The sequence below is a fragment of the Macrobrachium rosenbergii genome, chromosome 5 (genome assembly GCF_040412425.1).
Source record: "Macrobrachium rosenbergii isolate ZJJX-2024 chromosome 5, ASM4041242v1, whole genome shotgun sequence".
Taxonomy (NCBI): Eukaryota; Metazoa; Arthropoda; class Malacostraca; order Decapoda; family Palaemonidae; genus Macrobrachium; species Macrobrachium rosenbergii.
In genome coordinates, this window is record NC_089745.1 from 22,615,030 (window position 1) to 22,630,131 (window position 15,102).

Genomic DNA, 15,102 nt, shown 5'->3' on the forward strand with positions numbered 1-15,102 from the left:
ACGTCCGACCATGGCCCAAGGCAGCAAAGGAAGCCAGTTCCCTTTACAAGGGTGACTCCAGAGAGAGAGAGAGAGAGAGAGAGAGAGAGAGAGAGAGAGAGAGAGAGAGAGAGAGAGAGAGAGAGAGAGAGAGCTCAGAAAATGTTTATAGCTACGTATATATTCTAAGCGCCGAATCGTAGATGAATTCCCTGTGCAGAAAATGTCCACAAATTTGCCGCTTATACATCTACACAAAAGGCTAATCTCTCCACATTAACTCTCCAAAAACACTGCACCATTTGCCCTTATCTTATACTCTCTCTTGTGCTTCCTGGATATTAAGGACCTTTCAATGTTTCTTCGATCTTATCTGTTCGACACCTCCTGTGTCTTCCTCTCCTCTTCCCTCCTAACACCTCTGAATCATACACTCTTTCTACAAGCCTATCTTATTCCTTTCTTTGTATGTGGCCAAGACACTGTCCCATTCTTCCACTTTCACTAACACCTTTGCAGCTTCTACATACCAGGCCATTTCTCGCGCTTTCAATTATTCTTACTTGAAAAATACTATGCAAACAGGTCATGTAGCAGCTTGAACATTTCCTTTTTTCATTCTCATTCAACATCCGCCTGCACTTTACTTCCACAAAGAAGCTAGCTCAACAGTACCTTAAAACATCCTCACTTTTATTTCTAGTCTCTTCCCAATATTTTTTTACACACTCAGCTACTTTCCTTCTTTCATCTATTAATTGACTGGCTCTCCTCTCATTCTGCCTTCTCCAGTTATATTTACTTTCAAACACCTGCACAAATCATGAGCTGCTTCCATTCCTTCACCTGTCACCATCATTATTAGCATTCATCATTGCTCCAACTTCGAATTTCCATTTACCCTCAGAACCTTACTTTAGCTCACATTTACTCTCAACTTGCTCCTCTTGCAAAGACTTTCAAACACTGTCTAATTTCTGCAGTTTTTCTTTCCTATCCCCATTCAATACTGCACACTCAGCAAATATCATCCATTCCACTCTATTTTTGGTGTGCGGTCTTATCCAACAACTCTGCACCTATATTAAAAGCCCTACCTTGCGTCACTACACCAAGTAAAATATCAGACAGTCGTGAAGATATAATACACCCTTGTCTTAGACATACTTTTACACCAGACCAACAATTCTGGAACCTACATATATACATGAAGGCAGCTAATGAATGTGTTGCGACTATAGCTCTTTTTAAGTACCGGTAACTGGAAAAAATATCTTTATGTGGATAGCTCTTACTATTTGGGAACGTTAGAAAATCTAGTTATGCTTTGCTTTTGACACAGGAAGGGTAATGTATTTGACATTCGTTTTTGCATTCCAACGATATATGCAACGCTAGAGAACATCGCATTTGTGCCTACGCCTATGCCTGCATACGCGAGATATAGCTTGTGGCGGGAGGAGCAGCAGAGAGAGGAAGTTGAAGTGTACTGTAACTTAAACCTTGATGGACGATGACATCTTCACTAGATGGAGTCCATAAATTAAGAAGGATTCTTGAAATGCAACTGAAACAAGATCGTTTATCTCCTGAACAATTTACATTAAGCGAGACATCATTTGATTAAAAATCTCACTTAGATCATAATTATGTGGTCTTCAATGACTTTCTCTGAGTAGAAAAGAAGTGAGGCACAAAGAGCAAAGCCCTAAAGCTTGCGATTAAGAATAACGTCACATTCAGACTGATTTTGCGTCATCTCATCTTAAACAAATACATTAACCGATAATCAGGGTCGGAGGATTCTTAGACTTTCATAAGAAAATCCTCTACAGTTAGGAGGTTTACGAGTTTATGAAGCCAATTACAAAACTAGCTGTGTGTTTCATCTATACCTGCTTAAAGATAAACTGAAACATGGATGTCGGCTCAACTAAATAATAATAATAATAATAATAATAATAATAATAATAATAATAATAATAATAATAATAATAATAATAATAACAACAACAAGCACTATTCATAAAACGAAACTTATTAGTGTGATTGCTTACGAATTTATGTTAGCTTCGAATGAAATTAATTCATGTTAAGGAAATGAATATGCACTATGCATAATCATTACAGTAGAATGATCATTTCCAGATTTAACAAATGTATACATGTAAAAAAAATAATTTGGGTGATTAATTTTTATCTTCAGTCTCCCCGCCACCACCACAGAAAAGTGCCTTTTGTACTTATGATTAGAAAATGTTGTCGAGCGTAATCATCATGATTCTTTATCCTACTGAAAGCTTTTACGAGGAGAAATTACACAGAGCTAGAATTATTTAAATTACATTTAAATAATTCTAGCTCTAAAAATGCGTAAAATGTACTTTTTAATGCGCATTCTGGAGTTCATTAAATTATCACTAAATTAATTCTTTTTTATTTTTTAAACAACACTTTCTGTGAAATTTTACTTAATAAATAAACGTGTAGTTTAAATACCATCTTGATTTTTATTATTCCATGTAAATCATAAAAATAATTTTATTATTAAACTACGGGCTTTCCTCACCATGCGGCAGAAGGATTGTAGAAAACGGTTAATTGATTTCCTGCTCGCTCTGCATTGGGTAATGTAATCTGGGTGTCTGAACATCACCCACGCAAATATGCGCCAAATCAAATGTTGTCGTCTGCTGGTGGAAAACCATAGACGTTTGGAATGAAGATGCGATAAGGGATCTCGTAAAAATTTAAAGTAAAATTTATTTAATGGACAAGATCTTTGTAAATGATTTTGTTTACAACTTTTCTCAAGTAAAAATGAATAAGTTCGATTTGTTAAAATTATTCTAGTATAAGATCAATTCTCGAAAATTCAGACAATAGTTAATTACCTGTAGTTCAATGTTTGCAGACTGTCATATGTATCTCATTTAAGATCTATTTTTTCCTAAGATTATGATTCACGTTAATATCACCAATAAGTCTGACATTTATAGTTTTTAACCAAGATTAAAATTTGGGAATGTCAAGCGAAACATCTAAAGATACTCGAATGCATAAACATCCGAACTGCACCCTTTCCTAATCCTATTGTTATCGGCTCTAATTGACATTTAGAACCCTTATACATAGGTCAATGTAAACAAATGTAAATGTTTTGACAAGTGTCTTACAAATGTTACGTTGGCATGTATTCAGGTTCCATATGTACAGAAAGTTTTCGGAAAACATCTTTTGTTACTCATATATTGCACATATTCATATGAGTGTTTTGTAAACGATGGAGATAGGAGAGGTAAGATTAATTCAAATCTGAGGAAACTTTTGTGTTCCAGAAAACTGGCATATCTTTTGCTATGGGCAAACCTAAGGTCAGTCAGATCTGGGCCACGCTAATGTGCATCGTCCTCAGTTTAAGTTCAGTATAGGTTAATCACCGACTCTGTTAATTAAACGTATTTAACTGGTGACGGGCGTTAGGGACAGTGTGGTAATTATTTTTTTTCACCCAGGGCTGCCTACTGTCGCATCAGTGTGTAGGCTAGGGTAGTCTTGCTCTTAGGCTAGACTGAGTTGACCTTCAGGCTTAACATATTGCTGAATGTAAAGGGGACGGCCGTACGCAGATATCGGTTGTTAGCCCAATGTAATTTTTATACTGAAGAATATAGAAAAGGGTAAATTTAATACAGTACAGGTGAGATCTTTTGAGAAATGCACCAAGTTTTTAAGGAGAAATTTGCCGCATTTTGTTAAAATTTTTACGTTCATCCTCGAGGGGCTGGTACTAGCCTAAACACAGTGTACAGAGGAGTTTCTGCTATTTTTATTACCAACCCCTCGGGGATGAACATTAAAACATGAACAAAAGATGCTAAACTTCTCATTTTCTTGGTACATTGCTGAGAGTATCTCAACTGTAATGCATGTAATTCTTTACAAAAGGTCCGCATCAATATTTGGTGTTTGTTTGATGTGTTGGGTTGTGCCCTTAAGGGGGGGTCGCAGGGGCGAAGCTCCCCCCCGCTAGGCCTAGGTAGGGGCACGGCGCCCTAGGTTAGGTTAGGTGGTTGTGTTAAGTTACTGTACATATTAAGGGGTTTTGTATTATTTTAGTAAGGTCAAACACCAAATATTGATGCGGACCTTTTGTAAAGAATTACCGTAATGCATTATGTACACTATTTTATAATGTTAAAGCAAAAAGTTATACTGATAAACGATATCTTTGTGTGGCCATCTCCTTTATATTTACCAACGTATAAGAAATCTTAGGCTAGCCTAATTAGCTTATGAAATAGGTGAATAGGCTTGTATGCAAGTCTAGCAAAATTGCATCAGCATTTTTTCTCTTTTATAATTACTTTGTGTATTGTCACGGGTTATAGCAATATTATTGTTAGGCAATTTAACCAGACCACTGAGGCACCATTGGTTGAAAAACTTCTATACTAATTCTGTCAGAAATTAATATTTACAGAACTTTGGATATCATGCAGGAATAATGTTTGCTATATCCTGTGTTGCCATACTTACCAGTAAATATTTCTCTAATGTGCTGCCATCTGTTTGTATTTTTTGTGTTGTAATTATGACATGAGGCTGCTGCCTGTCATGCAGAACATTTACTTAGGTGAAGTTGGGGGATGCCCAGTCAGTTGGTTAAAGAAGGGTAGATTAGAATATATCCCTGTAAAATGGCCATTTTTATATATGTATAGGCAGGTATCATAATTATTCATCATCAAAACTTTCAAAATCCATAACCAAATTTACATGCATCACAGCTAACTTGAAAACTATGTTTTATTGTTAATGTTAATTGCAATATAATATCTAAACATTCTGAATTACTTTCTACCACATGTTCCATTATGACATTTTAATAATTCTGAATGTATTAATCGTATGTGATTTTTGTGTGGGCATTCAGTTATGGTAAAATATTCCTTTTGAAATTGTAAATAGATAGCGCGCAGTTGACTTAGACCTAGTACCAAAAATGATAACGTATAAGTAAATGCTAATGTCATAGGTGTGTAAGTGGGTACCAGTATCTTGGCAAGTATACATTTGTGGTAGAAGTTTTATTAACATTACTGTTTAGATAAAAATTCAGATTAATGAGATACAAAGAAATAATAAAAAAAAAGTAACTAGCAGTTAGGCCTGTAAAAATGTATCAAATTAAATTCTAGCCATATCACATTAACTATATATTTTTCCAACTTTGGTACTTGTTTCTTATTGTGTTTGATTTATTTTTACCCATTATTGTTGGTGCAAACTACCAGATTTTGTTTTTTCCACCCTTATATCGTAGAGTTAAGTGGGACCGCAATATGTAACTGGAGTTATTGGGTGGGGTAAAACTAGATAAGAGAGTTCCAGTACTTTCACTAACCTGGGATATAATTCTAACAAACATTTAGTGTTATTATGGGAATATAAACCTTTGGCTTTTATGTAGGAGTATTCCTCAGCGCAAGCTGGAATTGTTCATTGAAACTTGGTTAACAGGGTAGTTCTGGAGGTAGGTGAGTGAGTGGGGGGGAACCCCTACATGCTAGCCATCACTGAGCATTGTTTCTTTTTATTGTGGTCAAGTTAAGACATGTTGCTGTGCTCTGATTGACCATCAAATCGAAACAGCTTTCATCTGTTTTTTATTGTGGTTTGGCATTTGTTTTTTGTTCCACCTGGATTTGAAAAAGGAAAATGAATAACAAATAGTTAGAAGGCTGTAAGTAGGTGTTTGGCCACTTTAATGCCCTTGGTGGAGTTAATCAGTTTTGTTGTACTGCATTGGCAATAGGAGTATGGTTCTTGGTCTCCTTCATAGTTGAGAGGTTTGGCAGTTGCAAAGGAAGGCCAAAAATTGTATGCTGGTTTTGATGTTGATGAGTAACAACACAGCCATAGTACCATAAGTCAGCATGCAGTGAAGGTGGGTAAAGTTCTCCCTTAACCTCTGTCAGTTGATGATGTAGATGTACAAGTGGGTAGTTCACCACACCATCGAGTTTTCAGCTAGGTATATTCTAGGCAGGAGGCATATTTTGGCAGACCAGCTCAGCCAACAGGGCTAGGTCATTGGGACAGTATGATCCTTACACCCTTGCAAGGTGGAAAGGTTGTTTGACTTTTGGGGAACACTAGTGATCAATCTGTTTATTACAGTGTTAAACAGGAAGTTCCTGGTATTCTGCTGCCCCCTTGCCAGATCCCTAGATGGTCCTGGCATACACTTTCCAACAGCCTGTGGACAATTTGGATATTTTTCCCAGGAAATATAAACCATTGCCTTTTAAATAAATAAGAGTAACCTTCAGCATGAGCCGGGAGACGGTCATTGAACTTGGTAGCAAGGTGGTTAACTGGTGGTTACAGGGGACTGAGTGCGGGGAATATCCCTCACTCACATGCCATCGCAAAGCCCATGTTCTTCTGCTGTCTTGCAGAGTGGCTGTTTCCTGCATTTCTGTCTACTGTTCTTGAGTTTTTGGGGTTTGTTTTTCCTGATCTGTTATGGGCAACCTTGCAGGTGCTTCATATCCCCTGTTAGTATTGAACCTGATAAATATTGTTCTTTCTGCAGGGGGAAATTATATACATGTAGTTCTCCTTGCAAGCAACACCACCAAATCCAACTAGTTCCTTCCTCACTGATCCTAGTGTACCTTTCTGCTGCCTTTTGCAAGTACTACTACTTGGTCCAGGGAGTGGGGCTTACTCATAGTAGGAAGGGACCTACCATTCATTCTTCTCATATGACAATTCAGGTGCTCAGGCCAGTGTCTTCCTTAGCAAGGTCCTGGCCTGAGCACCCAGTTCACCATCTGCGGTGTCCACTAATCATTTTGATGTTCTAGGTAAGCAGTCATCGTCCATGGCTTAGCTGCAGAAGATTTGACCTTCCTCTAACATGCACAAGAGCCTGTCTTTCACAGCTTTTGTAGACCACCTTATAGTTGCCAAGTAGGAGGGTTCCTCTGCTGCCCCAGCTGCTGCTTCTTTGGTGTCTGCTAAAGAGGGGGATCTTTTGGCTCTGAAAGGACTGCTGCCCTCCCATTAGTACTCAGAAACTGACTGGATTTCCCTCCAGATTCTCCAAATCTCTAACTTTTTTGGCAGAGGTGGAGGAAATGGTGGAGAAAGTTGCTATAGAAGTTGTAGAGGACTAGTCTTTGGGGTTTTATAGTCACCCCTTTTGGAGAAGGCAACTGAGGGCCCGGAGAGGGTCATCGACCACTCACTGCTAAACAGTTTTGTTGTACAGACTATCTATAAGATGGAAACATTTGGATTCTACCAGAGGGGACTATTTATGCTTTTGAGAGATCTGAAGAATGCATACTTTTAAGTGCCTGTCCGTCAGACCAGAACTCTCAATTGCAACAAGACTGTTTACTTGTTCCAAGCTCTCTGCTTTGCCTTATGACAGCTCCACAGGTGTTTACCGGGACTTTCACCTTGATGTTCGCTTACTCGCAAGTTAAACACTTGCTGCATTGCTTAGATAATTGGGGTGCTCACCTGAAATATATTTGTTGGGTGATCATCAATGTTTTGATCACTTCAGGTCTCATGAAGACCTTGGTTGCTCCTTGTTGACCTCAAGCTGAATGGTATCCAACTCTACTAATGCTTCTGGTTCGGGCACCAAGGAAGATTCCCCCATGACCCATTTTCTTTTGTCAGCCACATATTCAGAGGTACCACCAGACTTCTGTCCTTTCAGCTTCACGCATGGTTATGTAGGCTATCCTACAAGAGAGAGGCTTTTCTTGCAGGACTATGAGGGAGATGTCTGGGTGCCTCCATCATTCCTCCTTGAAGGTGTGCCAAAGAAAATGGCCCATCATCTATGATTGGTGCCATAGAAGGGGTCTCTGTAGTTGGAGATCATAGATTTCATGTTCACCTTTGCTGAGACAAGCTCTTCTCAAACTCTCTTGTAAGAAGCTATCACTCAGTCTTGAGCGCAGTTTTTAGAGTGTGGATCTCTAATCTTTGAAAAACTGTTCATTCTTATGAGGAGCTTTGAGTTGTGTTGTCCTCCTTGGGAACTATGTTCCCCTGAGTAGGATATGACCCTTGTCCTCTACAGCATAATCCAAGCACTTTACAAGCCTATGACCAAGTGCTACTCTCAAGATTTCTATTTGCTAGCTATAGGCTATGCAGAGTGCTGGGGAGATAAATTGTCTTTCTCGTCAGTGAGTTTGTCTCTTAGGCTCAGAACCTGTCAGTTCTTGACAAGAGTTTCAAGAGTTTTGTGATTCCTTCCCTTCAGGACTTCACTGGAGGTGACCCGGACCAGATGCTTTTATGCCTGGTGCAAGCTGTTGAACACTGTCTGAAAAGGATCTGTATTCTTTTTCTGGAGTGTCAGCACCTTTTCATTAGTACAGGCAAGTACAAGAAGGAGGTGTTCAGGAACGCTCTTTTCTTTTTGACACTGTGAGGTAATCAAACAAATTTGTGATTCATTTCGGGAGGCATTGTCAGCCACTGTACAGTACTTGTGTGAGAGTCCATGAAGTTGGGTGTGGGACTGTCCCTATCCTTTGGGAGAAACTTCTAAGCTAGTCAGGTAATGAGGGTAGGTATCTGGTGTTGGCAATTATTTTAACCTTATTCTATCTGAGGGACAATTCTATCTGAGGGACAACACCCATAAATCCCAGGATATTTTCACCTTGGGACCTGTGGCAAGAGTCTTGGGGTGTTTGTCACTGTAAAGTGACTGGACTCTATCTTCCTATCCTCCTCTTTTGGAGCAGCCTCCAGGCCAAACTATCTGCTGGGATCAAACTAAATACAGGTAATCACACTTTGAGCATCCAGCCTTAGAGCTCCATCTGTAAAATGTCTCCCCCTCTGCTCTTCCCTTTAAAAAGAGAGAGCTGGCAGTGGTAGAGCTCTTCTGGACTGGTCAGTTTGTAATAGCCAGGATCTTTGCATCATCCCTTCAGCCCCTAGCTACAACCTCTTTAATTCCTTTTACTGTACCTCCATTCATATTATCTTTCTCCCATGTGACTTCCCACCCAATCCTAACCATTGTTTTATAGTGCAACTACAAGATTTTCCTCTTGTTACACCTTTAAAACCTTCTTTACTCAGTTTCCCTTTAGGCCTTTGGCCTGAATTTTATATTCCTATTCCAAGATGCTTTTATGCCTTGTGCGAGCTATGAAGTACTGCCTAAGAATGATCTGACCTCTAAGGTCAGAGTGTCAGTTTTTCTTTGTTATTGCCAGCAAGCACAAGGTGATGGTGTCCAGGAACACTTTCTAGCTTCATGCTTTAGTCAAACATGCTGATGACTCATCTGGCAAAATGGATAATCAAACTGTTTGGATGACATTTGTGAAGTCAGGGGTGCGCAGCTTTTCATAGTAACTTCTTGATAGCGCGTAGTGAGGGCAGGTGCTTGGAGACGTCAGATCACCTTTTCCTCATTCTACCTAGGGGTCATCACCCATAAGTCCCTAGATACCCTCTCTTTGAAACCTAGGGCTTAAGGCTGGTAATGAATAGTTGAAACTAGTTCTTCTCAGTGGGCAGAGTATGCACTACAATAGGCACAGATGCAGGAATGCTACTCAATCAAACATCCTGTCTTAGAGCTTCAGCTTATAAGGTACAGCTCTATCTGCTCCTCCTTTTAATGGGAGGAGCAGAGATAGAGCTATAAGCTGAGCCCATCAATTAATATTGACCAATTTTAGCTGCCTTCTGACTTTGCACCCCTTGAGGGGGTTACACTTGGTTCTCCAAGGTTTTCATATATGAGTTAAAAGCCAGACTTTTCTCACTTGGGCTCAGGGCTCCATCACTGGTGGTCCCTTGGTCACCGTCATGACATATCTGGGTTGTGATTCAACTTACCTAGAGAGACTATCTTGCATTTAAGAAGTGAGTCTCCAGTTTAAAAGGCAGTTTTTATATTCCTATAAGAACAAGTAACAAATTGTTGAAATAATTTGTATTTTTCCTATCTGTACAAACCAAAGCCATATGTCTTAATCCCACTTCAGCTACCCCACTTAGGCCCAAATACTGAAGAGAAAAGTGTTTTATGACAGCAGGCGAGGTGTGATCTCCTTCTCCTCCTTGCTCAACCACCTGCCACTAGTAAATGTCCTATTACCAAGTTTCAATGACCAATTCTAGCTTGCACTGAGGAATGCCACAAAAAAGGCTCTAGTTTGCATACCTAGGAAAAATACAAGTTATTTTCCTTTTTATTTTATGATTTTGTTTTGTTTCATGATCTGCTCTCCTTAACTGCAATGATCCAAAGGATGCTGTACTCACATGAGCATCATGCTGTGCAGAATTTTGCTTATACATCATTAGTAGCCCAAACCTCCAGCATAACTTTGGAATTACTGCCTCAAATTTTATTATTTTGCCCTATATTTTGTATGGAACCAAGAGTGAAAATATATATATACTGTTTGTGGATAAGATCTGGCTGTAAATTTGCTTTAATCTCAGCATTTCATCAGTAGGCAGGAGAAAAATTACCATAGGGATGTCCAGTGACTGGTCTCTCACTCACCAACTTTCTCCCTAAAGAACTTTGGTGATTACCCAAATTTTATCTTAATGTAATCTTTCTTCTGTCCTATTTTTCACTCCCCTAAATATCTGTTTGTTTTACACCTTTTGACTAATTAGGTTTTTGCTAAGCATTATCTCTCATGTTCATGAACATTGAAACAGGACGTTATACTTCACTGTGTTGTAGTTGTTGAACATGTTTTCACATATTTTACATGAATATAACCAGAGAGGACAGGCAGTATGCAGCTGAAAGAGAATATGAAAACTATTGTCCTTTATGATGAAAATTTTTGCATGATATATATTACAGGAAACTAAATAATTAAACATTTTTAAGGTTATGTCCTCACGCATTCCATTTTTAATGGTGTGCGTATGTATACCCATGTTATTGGTAGGTTCTGCTTTCTATATGAGTGAATTTTGTTTTCAGCCTGCAGCTTAATATAGCGTATCATTCACCTTGCAAAAGGATAATTCTGTTGGGGCACAATGAAGAATGAACGTCAAGAAGAAGAACGCAGACTGGAGGTCTGTTAGGTTTACCTTAGCATGCCCTAGGGTCTGCATGGATAGAAATTTCTTTTTACCCCATAGACTTCTCTGTGCTAGTTTAAGCTGATGTGTCTGAGCACAAATACAAACTATTATTTTACGTATGCCTTAAATCAGGTGGGTGTTAAAATGGGCTGCTTAAGACTGAAAATTCTAATACTGTACTGCTTGATAGTGTTGCTGGCTGGTATAATGCTGCTGCTGCTGCTCCAGATTCTTCTGGCTCTGTATAGAAAATTGCAAAAATTTCATTTTGTCCTCAGATATGTGCCATATGTAACTGCTTCCTCAACTTTATTGTACACTGCTATTTTTCTATTTCTTTTGGTAAGTGAAGGAATGTTTTGGGATTTTTTTGGTTACAGTACAGGCGCTTGATATGATCTAAAAATTGTAAATGAGAGTTCTTCATTGTCATTAAACAAACATACTGTATTGGCATTTCTATGGCAACATTTTTTAACATGCAAAAACATTCCCATTTTTCTTTACACAAATATATCTTTTATATTATGAGGATAGTAACAAAAGTTGTACAGTATTGCCCTATTTACTACAGTAGCAGTTGTCTGTCAGGTTAGAGATCTGGCTTATGTTCTACAGAACATTTGTACTTCTAGCACCAAACTGCTTGCAAGAAGTATTTTTACAGTTTTTAGCATTTCAATTTTTACAAGTTTTCATGTTTTGAACATCAGTTCTTTTTCATATTATCATTAGTTAGTGAGTGATACAGTATAGTTATTTTTATGTATTTTTATTCTTGTTCACTGTATTTTTCCTTGCATGTTTGTTCTTATTGATAATAAAATGCACTTAATAGGATTATTTTGCCATACCCTACTTTAGAATTTTATTCCATAAATTCTTATATGTGGGCAGTTATAATGTCAGTGGCCCAATATATGATTGTATGTAATCAAATAGCTTAAGATTAGATTTGTAGAGGAAGTGATTGCTGATTCGTGGAGAACTGGAAATACATGTCAGGGTGGGGGTAGGGGTCTCTTAATACAGTTTAAGAAAAGCAGGTGCTATTAAAAAAGTATCTCAGATAATTATTAAGCATCAACAGTCATGAATTTGACTGAGAAGTGCAAGCTCCTTCACTTTTATTCCAGTAAAATTTTATTCTAGTAATTTTACATTATCTGCTAATGACAGTCTAATCCTCAGCACTTGACCAAATTTCTTTACTAATACTGAATATATATTTCATCATAATCAAGATTTTGATTAGTGTGTTTGCAGTAAAACATCATGGGGTCTAAGGGTACTAGGAATCGTAAGTGACAAATCACAGATATATTGGAAACAAAATTGAAACCTTGTGAAAGTTTTAAAAAGACATCATTAACCCTTACATGATGTTCAGCCTTCCACTAATTACTCCTTAGCCTACCTTGAAGGGATGACACCAACATAATTAAAGAGGTTCAAGTGTTGGTCCAGTGATCTATCTGTAAGGAGGTTCTCTCAAACTTTGAAAATACGGAGAGATCTCAACGAGGAGGCTTAATGGATGGCAGCCTGCCACAATAAGTTGTATGAAAGTTCGTGGTTGGAGTGGCCTTTGGGCACTATGATATGGTGTTTAAAACACTGAATAAAAGAGAGAAACAATTTGGAAATTTATTCACGTCTAGGATAGGATATTTTACTTTATATGGAACATAATTCACGGATGTCGTTTGGCACAGGTTCTGTTTACACTTTTCTTCTTTGTTTCCAAAATGACTTTCCTCTCAACTGCTACTGAAACTTCAGGCTCTTCTTTCTATATGAGGTGATGGGAAGGGATGTGAGATGGCTGCCTTCTGTCTACCTGCTTTGTTGCTCTGTCATAGCAACTATATACATGTTTGCCCTCAGCTCTCACTCGAACATTTGAGCTTACCCTTTGCAGTACCACCAGGCAGAAATTACATAATTCTGACTAACTCAGGCAGTCTGGAAACATTGTAAAAAGATTACAGAGAACCTCTAATAAAATCAGACTAACATGCTTTTAACTGTAAATAAGAGTAACAACATTTCACAGATGTTATATAATTGAATATTTCTTCAAACTAAATTTGTGTATGAAATTAAAATATACTTTGTTAATGAAACTAGAACTTAGAAGAAAATAACAGCATTTTTATCTTTTCCGTTCAACACTGCAACAGAAAACGGTGCTGGAAGGAATGTACTAAAGAAAATGATAATCTTATAAATTATGCTATGACACAGAAGTACCTTTCTTTTAAAATGTTGACAAATCCCTTTTAGCTATGGTAATGCACCAAAGTCCAGATCCTGAAACCTGAGACCGGGGATATTTCCGATTGATATCCACATAAAGAAACAGGCATCTTCTGTCATAGGCAAAGCAGAATGTTGGATGTATCAGGAATACATAGTGGCTTTGACAAGATCAAGGGTCCTTCCATCACCAGTTATGTAAGGTTCTCCACTTGGACTGATAGAGCTTTGACGAAGATGCTCTGCCTGAATTATTGATAGCTCTGAATACATCCATTGACTATCATCTCAGTGAGATCTCACTTGATACCCTCCAACCCATGAATGCTGACCATCTCTATTTGATGGAACCTTAGTGATGGAGTTGGTGTACAAATTTCTTTCCTCTGTAGGGGATTATATTGCCATCAGTGGACTCACACAGTGCACTGTAGGTAGTACTTAAGGGTGTTTGCAGTGTGGGGTTTTCTCACAGTTCACCTTTGGACCCGTGTACTTCATCTTATTTATTTTCTGGATCTTTCTGTCTTGCTGTCCAACCACTCTAACTCCCTATTTTCAATTTCTTTAGCGCAGAATGGCTGAAGTTGCCCCAGTGAATTGGATTTCATGAATCCAATCCAATACAAATTTCTTTCATCTGGGGAGGATTGAGTTTGGGAACCACTCCTGTTGAGGCCGGGGAGGTACCAGTTGGGTTATCGAAAGGTTCACTGAGTTTCTAGACTTTGTCCAAGACAGGTCACATGAGGCTGAAAGGAAGATGTACACTCCAAGGATGCCCCAGCTACAGTATGTGTTGTCCAAGACAGGTCACATAAGGCTGAAAGGAAGATGTACACTCCAAGGATGCCCCAGCTACAGTATGTGTGAAGGTGATGATTTTTCAAAATACCAAGTCTCCTAGTGCAGAGCAATAGTTTGGCACCTTGTCCAGGTAAAACATGAACAAGTCAACAAGGAGAGATTCCCAGAATTGCCACAATGCCTGGTGAGCTTCTGTGTGAAGAGACCATTTGGCAAAAAGGACTTTATTCCATATGGTGGGGGATCTGCTATCAGAGATCTATCAGATAAAGATATCCACTTTTAACAGACATATCTTTGATTTTGTCCCTCTGGTTCATAAGATAGGCCACAGTTGTCAATTTGTATGACATGATGACCTTTTTAGAGACTTGGAAAATGAAGGATTTCAGACCCAGAAAGACTTCTTTGAGCTTCAAATAGTTTCTATGACAATCTCAGCCTTGCTGTTACTGGGCTAAAATATGTGTGCCCCAATTTTTATTTAAATGTCCAAAAATAGCATTTCTGGGGAATGAGGAAGGATTACCATAAGATTTTGAGTATCCTGCAACTAAGCTCTAACACAGTCCTTTTTCTGCAAGGCTGCTGAGTAGTACACATGAACTGCAACTGGAAAGATTGGATCTGCAACTGACTGTAATGGGATCAGTTTCTCCAAGGTGATAAGGTGGCTGATCAACCATTAACACAGCTTGTCAGGTGGGGTTCTTATTCTGAAGTAGTTCTTCACAGATAAGTCTTTGAAGTCTTTGGTTTGCTGGATATACTAAGGTTGTCTCAGTGTCCACATCCATTCCCAGGCAAATGGCCCTCATAGCCAGTATTTCTGATCTGACTTCTCCCAGCACATTAAAAGGCCTGAATTCTGGTAAAAGTGGAAGCAACATGTTGAGGTGCTTAAAACTGTTGGAGCTGAAACAGCCATCACAAGCC

At 38.5% G+C, this 15,102-nt stretch overlaps 1 protein-coding gene across 3 annotated transcripts in view; it reads left to right on the forward strand.

Annotated features, from left to right (window-relative positions):
- Positions 1–3,077: 3,077 nt before the first annotated feature.
- The window catches only part of LOC136838592 (START domain-containing protein 10-like), an 80,743-nt gene continuing 68,718 nt past the window's right edge, over positions 3,078–15,102 (forward strand). Inside the window, exons 1-2 of one of the 3 annotated variants that reach the window (XM_067103797.1) lie at positions 3,078–3,277; positions 10,994–11,091. In XM_067103797.1, the coding sequence (XP_066959898.1) occupies positions 11,053–11,091 (39 nt within the window). In that variant the 5' untranslated portion in view covers positions 3,078–3,277; positions 10,994–11,052. The remainder of the gene's footprint in view (positions 3,278–10,993; positions 11,092–15,102) is intronic. The other 2 variants (XM_067103799.1, XM_067103798.1) reach the window with 2 other exon arrangements.